This window comes from Denticeps clupeoides, chromosome 20 (genome assembly GCF_900700375.1).
Source record: "Denticeps clupeoides chromosome 20, fDenClu1.1, whole genome shotgun sequence".
Classification (NCBI taxonomy): domain Eukaryota; kingdom Metazoa; phylum Chordata; class Actinopteri; order Clupeiformes; family Denticipitidae; genus Denticeps; species Denticeps clupeoides.
Window position 1 is genome coordinate 12,495,603 of NC_041726.1, and position 17,929 is coordinate 12,513,531.

The following is a 17,929-nucleotide window of genomic DNA, read 5'->3' on the forward strand; positions in this document are numbered from 1 at the left end:
AATATTATCAAGCGTCTGTTGAGTGTGACGGAGTATTTTGATTCGTAGAGACCTCGCCTCAGGGAATGTCTTGGACCCAGGACACCATCAAAAGCCAACATAGTAAGCAGGAGGTTTTAATGTTGTGGATTAGACAAATCTAAAGAATCTAGGTAATTATTAGCCTTTAATGTATTTAACAGCTTTTGGAACAGCTTTTGTGGAGTTTACGTTCATGATTTGGATCTACCTGCGTTGACCCCCACTAGTGCGCAGCTGTTTACCGAGTCCGGGAGCGAACAAAGTGACGAAACTCTGCTCCTATTGGCTTGTATCTCTCGTTTGGCCCGCCTTTGTGTAGAAAGGAGCCATTCATTAAATGGCACTACACTGCTGCGCCAAATGATTGGTTAGGGTGCCAGGGAAGGGGCGTGGTTTCTGCTCTAGATTCATCGGACCGCTGTACGAGACCGCAGGCGTGTTTTTTCCCGTCAGTTGTAGCTCAACGTTGCGATAATGTCGCCGCGCCGGTTCTTCGTCGGAGGAAATTGGAAGATGAATGGCGACAAAAAGAGTCTCGACGACCTCATCACCACCTTGAACACAGCCGCGCTCCACGACGAAACGGGTAACTTCCACGTCACTTGTTGTGTCCCGGGCTGGTCTACGTGCGGGGACGCGGCCTCTCTCTCATCCGCGCACCGGCGACAATGACATCCTGACATTGGCCATCCGGTGCTCACAATTCACCTGCTGTCAATAGCATATTCTCATTTTAAACATCAGGAAATATATGCAAAGGCTGATATTTTAGTTGTGATTTTTTTTTGCATAAAAACCATCAATATCAAGAAACTTAATATAATATATAATAATATAAACGTATTATCTATCTTTAGCTTAATATAGACGATACACTGTATTTTTTTTTTAAATAATGTTAATATTATGACCTGGTGCTGTTTAGAATGGTGAGACGGAGCTAAAGAAAATGAGATAATAGCAGCATTTATTATTTAGAATATGCATAATGTCATGAAGATGTTGCTCAGGAAGGAGGTGACATAAAAGGGGCAGACCATGCGGAAATACGTTTATTAAATAAACTTCTCTTACCCAAAACCGGTGAAGGTTCGGTGCTCTTCTTCAGTAACAGTCCATCAGCAAACAGGCCGAACCTGAGTGGAACCCCTGCAGCCCTGCCTACAGGCCAATAGAAGGAACAGCAGAAGAGTAGGACCAAAACGAGAGGGGTGTTAGTAACCACAGGTTCAAACCCCACTTATTACCATTGTGTCCCTGACCAAGACCCTTAATCCTGAGTGTCTCCAGGGGGGGACTGTCCCTGTAACTACTGATTGTAAGTCGCTCTGGATAAGGGCGTCTGGTAAATGCCGTAAATGTAAAAACCGCTGGCCTCCTGATACAAGACAGATCGGGTGCTTTTGTCAACAGAGGTGGTGTGTGGAGCCCCGGCAATCTACCTCGACTTTGCCCGATCCAACCTGGACCCCAGAATTGGTGTGGCAGCACAGAACTGCTACAAGGTCACCAAGGGAGCCTTTACTGGAGAAATCAGGTGACCTTTTTTTTTATAAACTATCTTCCCTAGCGACTGTAAGAATCTCGTTTTCTATTTGTTTATGACGCTGCAAATGTTTTTCGCGATCTTTCCCCAGCCCTGCAATGATTAAAGACTGTGGAGTGGACTGGGTGATTCTGGGCCACTCGGAGAGACGTCATGTTTTTGGTGAGAGTGACGAGGTACGTTCACACCTATGCAATTCTGCACAGGAGCCTGTTTGGTCTATGGTGTATGAGTTTTTCTAATTCTGTCGCCTGGACCTGTTTGTAGTTGATTGGTCAGAAACTGGCACATGCTTTGGAAAGTGATCTGAGCGTGATCGCTTGCATTGGTGAAAAGCTGGAAGAGAGGGAGGCAGGGACAACAGAAGAAGTGGTCTATGCACAGACCCAGGTCATTGCGGGTTAGTAAAGTCCAATACTCAATAGTAATAAAAATTACTTCAGCTAATTGAAATTAGTTAAATGAGAAATGAAAATAGTGCAGTAAGTATTTACAGGCTGATTAGGAATTCAAAAACATGTAAATAATTAATATGTGTAAAATTCTGTGTTTTGTGTCAAGTTGCTATCAACATAATGCATTTTATTGACCATTTGTTGACCATTTGACCGAACTGAAAATGCTTTTGTGCCTGCAATACCAAGTGAGGTACAGTGTTACGGAATTTAATTACAATAAAAAAACATTACAGTTACTGGTGTACTGTAATTAAATGACTTATTGAAAGATTGATTACAATTTTAGTTACATCTTATTATAGTATTAAAAACCGTGCCAATATGTTGTAGGATCTTACAGTAAAGTTTGGCAGTAGTCCATGTTTAGTACTGCTGTAAAGTAAACTCTGTCAGGTTACAAAATTTCTAAATGGTTAACAGTTAAGAATATGGAGTAGAAGATAGTGGGTAATGGGGACTGTTACCCACGGGGACTGTCTACGGGGACTGTCCCTGTAACTACTGATTGTAAGTCACTCTGGATAAGGTCATCGGATAAATTCCATAAAAATGAATATATATTCATAATTTACAAAAGTAATCATAAAGTAATCAAATGTAATTAGTTACATTACTTTTTATATAGTAATTGAAATAGTTATACTACTATTATATTTTAAAAAGGGTATGTTGTAATTGTAAAAACATGAGAAGTAATCTTCTTAACACTGCTATATCTTTATAGGGACCTTTAAGTGAATGTGTCTTTTACAATGCATTGTATTCATGTGTTATTTAATGACAGGCTTAATAATTATCTCTAAAAAGTGAAGCAAATTCAGGAACACATTACTGATGGTTCAAATGTTAAAAATGTGGAGAACCAGAGCAGTGTTAAAATGCAACATGTTGATACATTACTTTTTTTATTATAAAATAATTGCTTCTCCAATCTGAGTGAAATTTATTTTAATTTACATTACAGACAATGTAAAGGACTGGAGTAAAGTAGTGTTGGCCTACGAGCCAGTATGGGCTATTGGCACTGGCAAAACAGCTACACCTGAACAGGTAAGATGCATTCTGATTATCAGGTATCAGCATCTGTTAAATGCTGTAAATGTAAATGTAAATATTATTCAGTTAGGAAACAGTGAGAAATGAAATGGTTGATAAAACAGAAGGAGGAAAACTTAATTATGCATTCATAGGCATTTATGATGTTGAGGTAATATTTAGATTTTTTTTTTTTTGTCGTTCCCAGGCTCAGGAGGTGCATGAGAAGCTGAGGGAGTGGATGAGGGCCAACATATCTGAAGCTGTGGCTGATTCTGTGCGCATCATATATGGAGGTAAGAGGAACATTGATGCCTGAGCTTAATTCTTTTTAAGGATAATTCAATAAATTGCACTAAAATAAAAACAAAATGTTCTTTTGCATAGATTTTCTCCATAATTTCCATAATTTTCCTTAATTGCAAGACACAGTTAGAATGTGACCTGTTGTGCTATGCATGTTTTTAGAATTTGATCAATAATATTAATCCAATTGATTTATATATGTTTGGGCCAATGTAAGTTTATTGCTGTCCTTTTGCTCTCTCTAAGGCTCTGTAACTGGGGCAAACTGTAAGGAGCTGGCCGCCCAGTCTGATGTGGATGGCTTCCTGGTGGGTGGGGCTTCCCTCAAACCTGAGTTTGTTAACATCATCAACGCTCGTGCCTAAGATGGAAACTGAGTTCAGGCATGGCACTCGTAGATCGCCACACCCCTTTCACCTCTGACCTCACCTCTGAGTTTTGTGCATGTGCTTTTGTGTGAAGGTCGTCAGTTTCTGTTTCTCCAGAATGGGTCAGGTGAGGTTTTAACACCTAACTTATAGAACTAGTGGCTTTCTCTATTAACAGCCCTGTTATATACATTACAACTGAGGTAAAATCATAGCAGTGTATGCATATTAGCAGGATTTTTATTGTGAAATGCAGGTAATGACTACTGTTCTCATGCACTCAGGCACTTAAATGAAGAGAATTTTAACACATAAGATATTAATACATAAAATGTGACTACTTTCCTTTGCTATACCTTCACTGCTTTTGCATGTTGTTGTAAAGATGCTGAAATGTTTGACCTGATCCCATTGGACAAATCATACTTTTTGAGCAGTTGTGGAAGAGTCCACAACTACTTGAAATAAATGGACTACCAACATCACTTGACTGTTCATTCATTGTCTCTTTCTGTTTCCTTTGGTTAAAATAATATCTTCTTCAACTGGGAATAGAACACATACAGTAGAGTTGGTGGGACACTGGATTTATTTAGACACAAAAACTGACATGCTGCAGGATGCTTTGTCAAATGAAACCAGGCCTGATCTTGATCTTGGAGGGATATACATTTATGTAGAATAGCTGGATGGTCTTCACCTGATCATATGCTTGAAGGGAGTAAAAATGTCAATGATATGTATATCATCACTCTCTCTATAGACAAGCCTTGTGTCGTGTGAGGTATATTAATATGGCCCTATGAGATTATGGCCTGTTACAACCACGTGTCATGGCTGAAGAGATTAATGGATTAATTTTGATTAGAATATTGCTGAAAATATAACAAATAAATGTTTCAGTGTGTCATGTGCGTTTGTGTGATAGTGTTCATTTATATAATTATATGGCTAACTTTATTGTCCTGGAGAACATGGGGATTACTTCATGTAAGTGTTCTATAACTACAGAAACTACAGAAACTACAGAAATGGATGTGCTTGGGTCCCTCTTTTTGGGACCTCTTTGGAGCTCACATTTTCTTCTCCGGACGATCAATTTTCCAGATGCCCCAAACAATCGTAAAGGGGCTTCATCAGAGAAAATGGCTTTACCCCAGTCCTCAGCTTTTTTTTTTTTTACTTTTTGCAGAATATCAGTCTATCCTTGAGTTTTTTCTTGGAGAGAAACATTAGTTGTGGCAATAGCAGCAATATCCTTGCCCGTGAAGCCCTTTTTATGCAACGCAGTGAAAACAGCATGCTTTTCGTTGCAGGTAACCATGTTTAGCAGCGGAAGAACAATGATTTCAAGCATCACCCTCCTTTTAAAGCATCCAGTCTGCTATACCAACTCAGCCAGCATGACAGAATGATCTCAAGCCTTGTGCTCCTCAGCACTCTTACTTGTGTTAATGAGAGAATCACTGAAATGATCTCTGCAGGTCCTTTTATGGCAGGGCTGAAATGTAGTGGAAATATTGTTGGAGGGGGTATTAAGTTCATTTTCATGGCAAAGAGGGACTTTGCAATTCATCTGATCACTCTTCATAACTTTCTGGAAAATATGCAAATTGGCATTATAAATAAATACTGTGCATACACAGTATATGAAAAACAGAATTTGTGTCATTCTCAAAACCTTTGGCCATGAATGTATAAGTATTTATAAAACCTCATAGAAATATGGACATTTTTCTTTTCGCTTTTTCTTTTCACACATCACTATAAATAAACAGACAACCCATGAGTTTCAAGATGAAAATTTTAATTTCAGGCTTCTTCAATTGTTATTACTACTTTTGTACACGGTTATACACTACAGGTAGAGAAAACAATGAAGGAAGGAAGGAAATTGGGGAGGAATGCAAGCATGGAGGAACAGGCGAAAAAACTGCAATCATAGCAACAGCAGGAGGCCGGGGGTCGGTAGAAGTGTGAGGTTAAACGTGACAAAGGAACAACTAGAAAGAATGGAAGGAGATTGTGGAAAGAGATTTAGAGGAGAGAAAGTGCAGTTGTGAGTGTGTGCATGTGCATCACATATGTGTGTGTGTGTGTGTGTGTGTGTGTGTGAGAGAGAGAGAGAGAGAGAGAGAGAGAAAGAGAGAGAGGGTGAGAATATCAGTCAGACTGTAAGCATTTATTTCCAGTCAGGAACACAACCATCACTGTCTCACCGAATCCGTCTCTCTTTGTTATTTTTCTTCCAACACATTTTTGTGCTTCTCAGTTCATATCTACACCCTTTTCACTCCATTCACAGTTTCTGACTTCTGTCGCCGTGTCAGTCTGTCACATCGGTGCGTCTGTCCACTGGGAGTCACCCTGGTGCATATGGCCTACATTGATCCTGTGCATAATTTCTTTTTCTGTCCTCCATGTCTGTCCTATTCTGTGAGGTGTGTAGTGCATATTGTTTATATGTGAAATCTGTCGGTCCTGTGCATACTGTCTGTCTGTCTGTCTGAATGGATCTGTTCAGTGATGCACCATCACAGGGCGCTCGGATTTCGGAAATTGTGGCCAGCGAACCGAGCCTGGTCACCCAACTCCTCCTCAATCCTAAAAAGAACAAAGATGAGATAACACTGATCATGTCCGTGCAATTTGATCTGATGGCACAGATCAAATTATTATCATGTGAATACACAACATGACATGACATCTTCTAAAGCTTCTCACTGACGGTCTCCCAGCAAATGTGACAAATTTACATTTACAGCATTTACCAGACGGCCTTATCCAGAGCGACTTATAATCAGTAGTTACAGGGACAGTCCCACCCTGAAACAAATTAGGGTTAAGTGTCTTGCTCAGGGACACAATGGTAGTAAGTGGGATTTGAACCTGGATCTTCTGGTTCATAGGCTACTAGGCTAGTGGGCTACTACCACCCATTACCCATTTCCACCCATACTACTACCAAACCATTAAAGCCACAGGAACCCGCAAAAAGCCCGATTTGAACACTTGAAGACTGAGGTCAAGTGCTGCGAAAGAAATTTGACGACACAGTGCTGAGTTCAGAATACGTATTTCACGAGCGCATAGAGGAAAGTGCAGTGTAGCAACTGCGCTAATCCGGATTAGCATGAGACGATTAGAACACCACAAGGCATGTTCTTCACCGCCTGACAGAGGGGGGTCGACTAAAGACATTGTTCTTCTGACTAAAGGTCCTGTTTCTTGGGTATCCATGCTCGTAGCTACCAGTGAGGACACCTAAGTCATCCTTTCATCAGTTCAATTTGACCTGTTCATGAAAAAAATTATTATTCGTGCTGACATTGGCATTTGGAAATTTACCTTGAGGGTACCATCTATGCAAACGAGGCGACGCAGATCATTTCAGATAATATTTCTTGCATAAATGCATTGTTATTGTCAAAGCAATTCTAAACTGCTGAACGTATGTGTATGTAGCATGACCTACACTGCTGAGAAATTTATAACGCACATGATAATTTCAGATAATTACCTCATTAACTGATTATATTTGGCCAGCCGCTCAGATCTGCATGGTGCACCAGTTTTAATCTGGAAGACAGAAGAAAATTTACCACGCAGAATGGAAATCCGCCATTCATATTTACATTTTTTGGGATGAATAAAGAGAAGCGTCTGTCTGTCTGTTTGGGGTCGTTTACCTGTCCAGTACAGAGTCCAACAACTAGGTCAGCAATGAAGGTGTCCTCTGTCTCACCAGAACGATGACTGACCATCACACCCCAGCCATTGGCCTGAGCAAGTTTACATCTAACAGAATGCAGGAGAAATTGAGCCAGGTTTTACCAGAACACAAGGGTTCACCAAGGTGGGAAAAACAGCAACTGCTAAGCAAGGATATCCAAGGAATATTCAAGTTTAATATTTAAGATAAAATTGTTTCTTACGCTTGAATGGCTTCGGTGACTGTGCCGATTTGGTTGACCTTGAGAAGCAGGCAGTTGCAGGCCCGTTCCTCAGCAGCCTTCTCTATCCGCCGGGGGTTAGTCACTGTCAAGTCATCCCCAACCACCTGGATCCCCATGGAGGCTGTGAACCTTGACCATCCTGGCCAGTCATCCTGGTCAAAAGGATCCTCAATGGAGACCACTTCAAAACAGAGAAAATAGTGGAAGGAGGTGTCAATCAATATTAAACTATGGTTGTTGAGATTGAAATGATGACCTAAAATTGAATGTTTCTTTATGTGTTAAGAATATAATTTGATATATTTTAATTTAGGTGTCTCCAATTTGATTTTATGCAAATTAGTAGTAATAATTATTTATGAACAAATTTCTAATTAAATGCAGATTATCACCCTTCCCTGATGTAACTAATATGGCACAAATGACCAAGAAGAGGGGGGAGCAAAAGAATCAGTCCAAACAGAACAGTGACTTTGTTCATCAGAGGGCTTGGTTTTGTTTTTCCATGCATAGAAAAGTGCGGGTTAGTTAGTAACATTATTCACTCTCCATCTGTCTATCATGAGCTATATGCCTTATTATGGGATAGATTTAATTCCTAGTGTCTTCATAACTCATTGAAATCTTCATTGGCACTCTAAACTGATTTGCAATCTCTGATTCCTTAACATCTAAAACACGTTTAATTTGAATATTATTTTTTTAGATCATAATAAATTCATATTGTTTATGGAATGAGGGCTTTATAAACTAGTCAGGGGTTTTTAATCAGAATAGTGAATAGTAATTGGACAAATACCCTTAACCTGACACCCAATATAAAATCTTATGCAATGTAAATGTACGAGAGCCTGGAGGCACTGTCTACCTGGATAGTCATTGACAAAGCCTTGGTAGATCTCAGACAGCTCCTCAGCAGTGATGTACCTCTGAGGGTCAGGAGGTGATTTGAAGTCCAGGTCATATTTGCCATCGCGGTAAAACTCTGACGCGGCCACATCCATTCCAACCACTACCTTCTCTGTGAAACCAGCCTTTTCTATAGCTGTCTTCAACAGTTCCAGGGCTGGGAGAGAAAAAAAGAGAAACTGCATAAAAACCCAAACATTTTGACACAATAACAGGTAAAATATGTACAGACACAAGCATTTATACCTTCACTGTTCTCCAGGATATTGGGGGCAAAGCCACCCTCATCTCCCACATTGGTAGCATCTTGACCATACTTGTCTTTAATAACGCCCTTCAGTGTCTGGTAAAGCTCCGCCCCAATACGCAAAGCCTCCCGGAATGACTCCGCCCCAACAGGGAGTACCATGAACTCTTGCATGGCAAGTTTGTTCCCAGCATGAGAACCACCATTTATCACGTTAAAGGCCTGTTGGAGAAAGGAGGGGCAGCAATAGAATGTAAGGAGAGATGTGCATCACATGTTTTTTAATTGTAAGATGCCTGAATGCTGTGCTTGGACAAAACTGGATCAGAAACAAGACATACTTATCAATCAGCTCATAAGTGAATTCAGTCATGGACCCATGCCCTGCTTGACTGAAATAAAACTCTGTTTAAAATCTGTAGTTTACGACTCAGGAATGCCTATCGCTGCCTGAAAGGGCTTCAAATAAAACCAACCTCTGGGTGGTAGTAGCCTAGTGGGTAACACGCACGCCTATGAACCAGAAGACCCAGGTTTAAATCTCACTTACGACCACTGTGTCTCTGAGCAAGACACTTAACCCTAAGTTGCTCCAGGGGGGGGGACTGTCCCTGTAACTACTGATTGTAAGTCGCTCTGGATAAGGGCGTCTGGTAAATGCTCTAAATGTAAATGTAAATGTATTTATTTCAGATGAATAGTGTAGTGAGAGAGCATTTTATTCTGTTGATGAATTATAGCAATTTTTATGTTTAGATATCGAAATTGAACAGATTTACTAATGGACCTGTTTTGCTATGAACAGGACAGCAAAAAAACAACAAAAAAAAAAAACATTTTTTCTGTATGTCTGAGTTATGGTTAAGTCATTATGCAATAATGTTATCGCATTGCATTGTCATTGCGTTATTTTGATATGAATAATTGGTGATTGTATTCACATAGCACTTCTATAATGAAGCAACACAGAGTCATTAACTTGATATAGTAAAATTATAGGAATGGAGACGGATAGTAAAATACACTTCACCGGAACTGGAAGCACTAGCTCTGTATTCCCTGCCAGGTCAGCAATGTGGCGGTACAAGGGGACTTCTTTTTCTGCAGCTCCAGCCTTGCAAATGGCCAGTGAGATGCCCAGAATTGCATTGGCCCCAAACTGAGCTGTGGTAAAAGGGACATGGGGGACAAATCAGATATGCTAATTTAATTAATTAGCATCTATACAATTCACACTCTTTACAATGAAGAAGCTCCATGGTGTTGACAGGAGTCCAGAAAGGGACGGATGAAAAACAGATGATATCACGCACACTTGTTTTCTGTGCCGTCCATCTCGATCATCAGGTTGTCTAGCTTCTCCTGCTCCTCAACACTGATGCCCTAGGCGACAGATACATTTTGACTGTCATTATGGGCTGCACAGATCCAGCTTTCTCAGTTCCGATACGATACCTGGTGTTTGGAAATTGCCTTCTAAATACCAATTCAATAAACTGTCTTACTGTCAGGAGGAGGAGACTGGGATTACTCTGTTATGTTTAAGGAAACATCAGACTTTAATACTTCACTTAAATATTGTTTACTTTACTTGTAAGACAGTTTAACCTCATTCAATGTGTTTTATTATTTTCATGACCATTTATGTTGGTAGATTCTCACTAAAGGCATCAAAACTACAAATGTACACATGTGGAGTTCTGTACTTAACAAAACGTACCTGGCCTCCACAGTCACCGGACCTGAACCCAATCCAGATGGTTTGGGGTGAGCTGGACCATCAAGTGCTAAACACCTCTGGGAACTCCTTCAAGACTGTTGGAGAACCATTTCAGGTGACAACATCTTGAAGCTCACAAGAGTGTGCAAAGCAGTAATCAGAACACCACATGTGTTCATTCATAGTTTTGATGCCTTCAGTGAGAATCTACCAACCTAAATGGTCATGAAAATAAAGAAAACACATTGAATGAGAAGATGTGTCGATATACTGTATGCACTGCTTCAAACTGTCCATTTTTTTTGTTTTGCCGAACATTTTTCTTTGACATTGTGGTTCTGGATGTGCTTTATTAAGTTGGTCGGCTTTTGCTTTGCAGTGCTGCTGCCACCCCTTGAAACACAAACTGCTGGTGGCAGTGGAACATGTGTAGCAAGCATGAAGTACTTCCATACTGATTTTATTGCTGAAAAAACTAGACTTCAACTGAATAGTTATCAATACTCGATGCGGTTGTTTGAATCATTCTCTGACCAGTATCCGATACTCGGATCAGATCAGTGCATTCCTACTGTGGACAGTTTTACAGGCGTTAGCGGACTGATTGATTTGATAATATTATCTGCTAGCAGTTGACAGATCATATTTTTCATTAACCATCAGTACACACAGCATGCAACCATGTACACCCAACATACATATGTTATCAGCATATTAAAGCTATTAGTAACCATGTGCATGTGCTTGTGTCATTCCTCAAATTTGCTAAAGGTACATACATGCACCAGTCTGCCAGAACATTAAAACCACCTGCCATACAGCTTCTGAAACAAATCACATCGAGACATGGGCCTAAAAAGACCTCATAAGTTTCCTGTGGGTATCTGGGACCTTTAAGTTATGAATATCTTGGTAAAGGAGGTCAGAATTTGAACCTAATTCTCACTTGGTGCCAGTCCTTGACAGATGCCATTGCAAGGAATGTTCATCTGTCCATGGCTTTAAAGCTGTGCCTGATCAGTGTATATGGAAGGGATTGGCAACAGATGGGATTAGCAGGTACTGTTCTGTGCCTCACTATGTGAGATGTCCTGGCACCATCACTGTCATGTGACTGCCAAAGCAGAAAAGAGCTTCCTGCCCACTTACGGAGGCCACAAGAGCCGGTGCTAGGGTGTCATTGATGTGACCGACAGCCTTCAGGACACCTGAAGAGAAAAAGGGAAGGAGAATTTTACCATCAAATGTTTTGATGTCCATCAAATTAAAGACCTCACTTAATGAAAGTCAGTGCCTTTGTGCTAAGTCCCTTTCTTCTTCCTTGTGAAGGGCTTGTCTGTTCACTTTTACCCTCATTTCCTGCCTTTTTGGATATTTACCTTCTTTGGTCTGTGTTTGTGTGATTGTCAATTCTGCCATCTACCTTCTGACTCACTGAATGTTACAGAATTCCTCAACTAGGAAGCATAATACCATTTGCACCAGTAAAATAGTTAAACTAATAAGATCTCCATGTATAATGGTACTGGGTGATTCTCTGGAAAATAAAACAAAAAAAATTTCTGTAATAAAAAAAATATTTCTGTAATATTCGCACTTTTACTTAATATTTAAGATGGGTACTCAAGTAATATGGAACATCATTTAATTTCAATGTATTTTAAAAAGTATGGGTTTGGCAGAAAACGATTTCAGAAAACCTCTCACAATGTACAATTTTGACTAATTTCAATGGAATTCAAGGCAATTTATTATTGTAACGCATATATATAGTCTCACCATGTCACAGGAGGGGTTTTAAATAGTTCAGAAGGAGGAATTAGTGAGCTGTCAATCATTAGTCTGTTTTTATAAAAATATCATTAATTTGTCTTCTAGGTGTCTGAAAATAGTAGCTACTATCTTTCCTTGCAGAAACAGAAGTGTTTTTTCATCTATTTATTTACGGAAACCCTGAGGTCGTCCCATGCACAACATCTGTTACAGCAATTTGAAAACCAAGCTCCAATTGGTCAAATTTCAATGACTTTTATTGATAACTAACGTCCAGATGCTCGCCTTTTCCTTTGTAGCGACTCTTGTCTCCATCTCGCAGCTCCAGAGCTTCATAAATGCCTGTGGATGCTCCGCTGGGCACAGCAGCCCTGAAAACACCTGATGGAAATGAAATAATAACAATAATTGACGTCCTTATGACAACGTGTTCTCTTCAGTTTGAAATAGATTAATCACATTCATCTTTTTTGCAAATCTTTTGTATAAATGGATGCACCTTTCTCGGTCCGCAGGTCCACCTCCACCGTGGGGTTTCCCCGCGAGTCCAGGATCTCCCTGGCAATGATGCTGACAATGGACATCCTGTATTAAAGAGAAAAGAGCAGAAAACACTGCAGGTTTCTTATTTTGTATAATGGGCCCCTGAGCACCAGTACCGGGATACTTTTCCTCTCAAAGACCATAATTGTGTGCAGTGAAACTGTATCCAGCGGGAAGAGCTGCAGTCCCTGTGAGATATGGAGCTCTTTGTCTGCAAGCTTGTGAGCTGCCTAATTTTATACCGGATTGCACTCGAGTCGTTCTCTCCCAGGAGATGTTATCATTCTGCATTGAACCAAGTCCAGACTGATTAGGGACAGGGTCCACGTGGTACAATGTTCTGATGACTACCTGGACATTGTCCAGACCACCTTCTAGGGACCCAGCCGTTAAAAACCTGTCTCAGGGTGTAGTATAACCATATTGCAATTCCTCTGAAGACTTAAAAACTGACAAATATCTTGTTTTCATTTTATTATTCATTGTTACTTTTTTTTTTGTTTCCCTGCTGCCCCTAAACAATTATTTAATTATCAGATTTATATTTAAATCAGATTTATATTTAAAAACTACTAATTTGAATGGATTTGAATGTGTAAGGTACATTCCAAGATAAATTTTAGAAATTCCTCCTACAAGAATGAGTGATGTTATTTCTGTATTGATTACATTACAATGGTTCTCAATGAGCACCACCTCTCCAAGTAAAGGCATTAAGATACAGAAATATAGGCCTATTTTTGATTAGTTTAAACAGGGGGCATAATATTCCTAATAAAAAAAAAACGATTTATTATTGACTGTCATTTACTGTCAATACTGCAGTATAATACACAGCAAGTGGGGACATTAACCACACTAAATTAAGTAACTAAATCAGGAATAATGACCACTCTGCTTTTAAGCAAATTTAATGTGTTTATTGCAGTGTACCACTAGAGGGAATCCAAATACCAACATTTTGGGAACTAAGGTTCAAGTGCATTTGTTCTTCTTTTGTTTTTCTTTCATTTTTTTTGCAGGGAAGGGAGTTTTATTGAACTGGGTTCTGAGGTATAATACACAGACAATAGCCAGAGTGCTTTAATGGGTCTTTACTGCCAGAATCTTCCAGGACTGGGCAGAGCCAGAGAAAATCCATCATTAACCACCATCATTTCAGCAACCTTGGCCGGCGACGAGCCCACCGAGCAAAACCTCCTCCCATAAATCCACCAGCAGTCAATCCGCAGTGGACCGAAGCCTGCAGCTACATTATTAAAACAGACGGATGGACAGCGGCGCCGGAGCGGCCCTCTCCACTCGCCCCGCGGCCCCCAAGATGCAGCTGCTGCCGCATCCAACCCCTGCACTTCGGCAGCTTTTACTAGCGTTGCCGTGGGTTACGTAATATAGCAGAGACACGCGTCCTCGCTACCTATGTGGGACTGCAGCAGCACCGCGTCGTCAGCAGAAAACCAGGGGGAAGGAGGCGGTGGTGGTGGGTGGGGGGAGAGGAGGATGAATTATTAAGCTCACTTTTGGCCGAGCAAGACGCCCGTTCTGACAGACGACGGCAGGTATCAAATAAAATAAAAGCCGAGCCTCTGATGTCTGATGGGAGGATGTAACATAATGCAGATGGTGGTGTTTGCAAGAAAAAAAAAAAGGGGGGGACCACAGATTGCACCGAGCATTTCACACACACCAACAGTGACATAACATACTGTCCTACACACATATTAGTGAAAATGCTCTAGGGCACTGCAGTGCACGTACACACACACACACACACACACACACACACACACACACACGTATTCCCTCCTCATTCACACGAGAGACATACTCTCCTCCACACACACTCCTGCTTTTATTGTGAAATGCAACACACACAGCCGCTCGGTGCCGGCTGACGTTGACGGAAGAGTAAATACCTGCACCGTAGCCGCCCGCATTCTGTAGCATCACCTCCACCCACGCCTACGCCCCCCCACCACCACCAACCCAGCACCGTCTCCCAGGACCCTGACAATTCCAGCACAAAATCATGCATCCGACATGAAAAGAAAAGCGAGGAGGAGGAGGAGGGGGGATGAAGGGAGAAGGAATAGATTGGCGAGAGTTACCTGCTGTCCTCGCTGTCGTCAGTGTGTGTGTGTGAGTGTGTGTATGCGTGTGTTGCCTCGGAGGGCAAAGCCAGAGAATGCTGGGGAGAGAGGAAGAGGAGGAGGGAAAAAAACAGAGAGGGGGAGAGGAGAGAGAGAGAGAGAGAGAGAGAGAGAGAGAGAGTGAAACGTGTGACAGAAAGGGGCGGGATGAAAGGGTGAGTCAGAGGAAGATGCTGAGAAACGGGGGAAGAGAGGACGGTGGGGAGGGAGGGAAAGAGGGAGAAGAGAGGAGGGCAGGAGGAGCAGGTCGAGGGGACTGATTAATGAGCGGGAGTGTAAAATGACGGAGGGAGAAAAAGACAGGGTGCCGCATCTTTTACCAAGAAAGACGGGTAAAAATAGAAGTTGAGGGGAGGGCTGGGGGGGAAAGTGGGTCTTTCTGGCGTCCGAGGTCAGAATACAGCACGTGTGGTTACGCAAGATCTCCCTGCAATTCACATCACTGCATCATGTGGCGTATTCCACAAAAAAAGTACGTTCGGTGGTACTTTAGAGGCAAAAACACATGACTCGAACAGAAACCTGTAGAAAATATTGCAAATCAATGAAGAAATATTGATGTAGTCAAACCCGCATTTTCTGATTCGCCAGGTACCTGACTAGTCTGAAGAAGCTGATTTCTGGTTGTATTGCGAAAATGTTCTGATATTAAAGTGACAACATTATAACTGTTGCTGAAAATGGGCATCTCTCTTCATTTACGCTGATTTTCCGTTCATTAACAGCTAATTCTGGCAACCATTGTCATTTACAACACTAACAATGTCTGGACAAGACTGGATGAGGACATTTTTGAATGACTTGTATGGATGCATCTACAAGTTTCGTGTACATGGAAGGATAAGAGTCTCTGTGTGTCTCAGCACAAATGTCCAAAAGCTGGAGGGCAGGAGATGATCTATAATTAAACAGCTATGGGATTTTAATGGGATTACCTTATGGAAGCAGACATAGGGATGTCCTTGGCCCTACAAATGAAAAGACACAATTGCAGATAGTGGGAGGGAGAAACTCCCTGAAAATAAAGGCCAAATTCTGAGAAAATATGTCTTCATATATAAAATGACTTTATCTGAATAAGTTAGGGCCTGGTAAATGCTTAATGTAATTTTAAACCGTGAAATCATTAAATCAATGCCATTTTCATCTTTCTGGGTTCGTCTTTTCTTTCATTTATGCTAATAAAAAGTGCAGTAAAGTGCAAATGAACAATATAATTTCTACCAATATGGCAATAACTTCAAAATATTGTTCCTGACAACATTATTCCTCTTGAGTTCTATTCTTTTGTTTTGGGAATGGATCCCAAATAAAAGACAACATCGCTATTTCCATACACATTTTTAGATTAGGTCATTTATTCGCGCTAGTATGTTACACACGGAGGGCTTCAGTCATGTCTGTGATTGAGTTCATTGTGTTTAGTTCTGCACAGTATTTGGAGGATGCTGCGGCATGCCTCATGGGACTGGATGATGGTATTTTTGTTGTGTGGTGGATGACTGACAGGGAAGCTGTCCACCACCTGTGTCCTCTTGCGTCAATCGTCTCAACCTTCCTCGCGTCTCTTGCCGAGTCTCTTTTCACAGTCTTGGTGCTGATGCCCAAAATAAAGGACTGTAACATCAGAATTTTAGGCGTTGGTCTGAAAAATGTAGCGTTTTTATCTCGTAGGAAGGTGCCTCGATGGGTGAAGTAATCGACGTTGAGCTTTTCTGACAGCCAGGGGAGCTCAGCTTTTCGTCCTGGGGCAGTGGGTGAAGTCAAATGTCTCTGTGGCACAGGGGGCTGCAGGCTGCATGATGCTGTAAACACACAGGAGCAGTGATAGGTCAAGGAGAGTCAAGTCAAGTTCAAATGAAGTCATCAACAGACACTGTTGATGCTAAGGACATTTAACTTTGAGCTGCATCACTTCTAAAAAAAGCTTGATTAAATACTATGGCATTAAATTCAATATATAATAAAATGTAATGAAATATAATATAATATAATGAAACAATGTATGGTTTTCACTTGTGTGCCCCGTGCATGACAGACTTATTTCTTTATTTCATCACATTAAATATTTAAAATGGACAACCCTAATTATATTTTGTTAATTCAACTCACTATGAGCTCTTGTCTCAAAACAGCACATCTGGTTCCAACATATATAAGTTCAGGGGTCTCTCTGCATTGAGATCAAATTAAACACTGTAGACTGACCTGTGTAAAGAAAAGGAATTTTCACTTGATATTGAACATGTGCTCTAAAAATAACCAAATAAACAAAGAGGTTCTAGAATTTTGATAAATAGTCTGACAGTTCACCTGTACCTGCAATGACACCTTCAAATGTAGTCATCAGTTGTTCTTAAACTCATGAATTTCCAGCCTGAAAAAAATGAATTTCACTTTCTGCAGTGACCATAATTAACATTTTTATTTAATATTATTATAGTACTATAGCACTATAGTAAAAATATATTCTAACACTTAGATGCACTTTGTAGCGTAAGTTTAATAATAATTTTGTGTAGGTTGGACCGCTTTATCACTGTTTCTCCTGTTCCTGCCTAAATTGCAGAGCTGCGCACTCCAGCATGGCATCGCTTCAGAGAAGGGGCGTGCTGACAGCTGTTCTGACGGTTAGCGCTCTTTAGCTGGGAGGATGGGGGGGTGAGTCACGCTTGAAGGAAGACTTCTGAGAGACACTGGATCTCCGCCCACTGCGCCGACATCCAAACCGGCCACATATGGAACTGGCCAGATGCTCTCTCTCCATCCCAAGTGACTTTACCTCTATTAGAGGTGAACGTTTGGCTGAAATTACTGACACTTATACCTGCATATTTCTACAGATGTTAATATTTATACAACAGAATCAGTCAGTCATGGTGCAATTGATTTGTAAT

The 17,929-nt window shown here is 40.9% G+C and overlaps 2 protein-coding genes and 1 long non-coding RNA gene across 3 annotated transcripts; 1 reads left to right on the forward strand and 2 right to left on the reverse strand.

Annotated features, from left to right (window-relative positions):
- Positions 1-413: 413 nt before the first annotated feature.
- Positions 414-4,219, forward strand: tpi1a (triosephosphate isomerase 1a). Its single transcript, XM_028963775.1, has 7 exons — positions 414-607; positions 1,435-1,558; positions 1,659-1,743; positions 1,835-1,967; positions 2,990-3,075; positions 3,269-3,356; positions 3,613-4,219. The coding sequence occupies exons 1-7, from the start codon at positions 496-498 to the stop codon at positions 3,729-3,731; spliced, it is 747 nt and encodes a 248-aa protein (XP_028819608.1). The 5' UTR covers positions 414-495; the 3' UTR covers positions 3,732-4,219.
- Positions 4,220-5,520: 1,301 nt separating this feature from the next.
- Positions 5,521-15,129, reverse strand: eno2 (enolase 2). Its single transcript, XM_028963736.1, has 12 exons — positions 14,991-15,129; positions 12,839-12,924; positions 12,625-12,720; positions 11,716-11,774; positions 10,160-10,229; positions 9,877-10,010; positions 8,846-9,068; positions 8,559-8,756; positions 7,670-7,871; positions 7,424-7,532; positions 7,255-7,313; positions 5,521-6,338 (listed from the first exon to the last, which is right to left on the reverse strand). The coding sequence occupies exons 2-12, from the start codon at positions 12,921-12,923 to the stop codon at positions 6,269-6,271; spliced, it is 1,305 nt and encodes a 434-aa protein (XP_028819569.1). The 5' UTR covers position 12,924; positions 14,991-15,129; the 3' UTR covers positions 5,521-6,268.
- A 1,290-nt stretch (positions 15,130-16,419) lies between these two features.
- On the reverse strand, positions 16,420-17,427 carry LOC114770137 (uncharacterized). Its single transcript, XR_003743315.1, has 3 exons — positions 17,352-17,427; positions 17,145-17,240; positions 16,420-16,837 (listed from the first exon to the last, which is right to left on the reverse strand). It is a non-coding gene; the product is annotated as an uncharacterized LOC114770137 (long non-coding RNA).
- Between the last annotated feature and the right edge of the window lie 502 nt (positions 17,428-17,929).

Bases quoted from the DNA above. Each gene is read 5' to 3' on its own strand.
- tpi1a (XM_028963775.1), top strand. From the start codon at position 496: ATGTCGCCGCGCCGGTTCTTCGTCGGAGGAAATTGGAAGATGAATGGC. The intron at 608-1,434 runs GTAACTTCCACG...TTTTGTCAACAG, and splicing joins CGCGCTCCACGACGAAACGG to AGGTGGTGTGTGGAGCCCCG. The intron at 1,559-1,658 runs GTGACCTTTTTT...ATCTTTCCCCAG, and splicing joins GCCTTTACTGGAGAAATCAG to CCCTGCAATGATTAAAGACT.
- eno2 (XM_028963736.1), bottom strand. From the start codon at position 12,923: ATGTCCATTGTCAGCATCATTGCCAGGGAGATCCTGGACTCGCGGGGA. The intron at 10,011-10,159 runs GTGCGTGATATC...CTTTTACCACAG, and splicing joins GGACGGCACAGAAAACAAGT to CTCAGTTTGGGGCCAATGCA. The intron at 9,069-9,876 runs GTGAAGTGTATT...TTTCTCCAACAG, and splicing joins AGCTAGTGCTTCCAGTTCCG to GCCTTTAACGTGATAAATGG.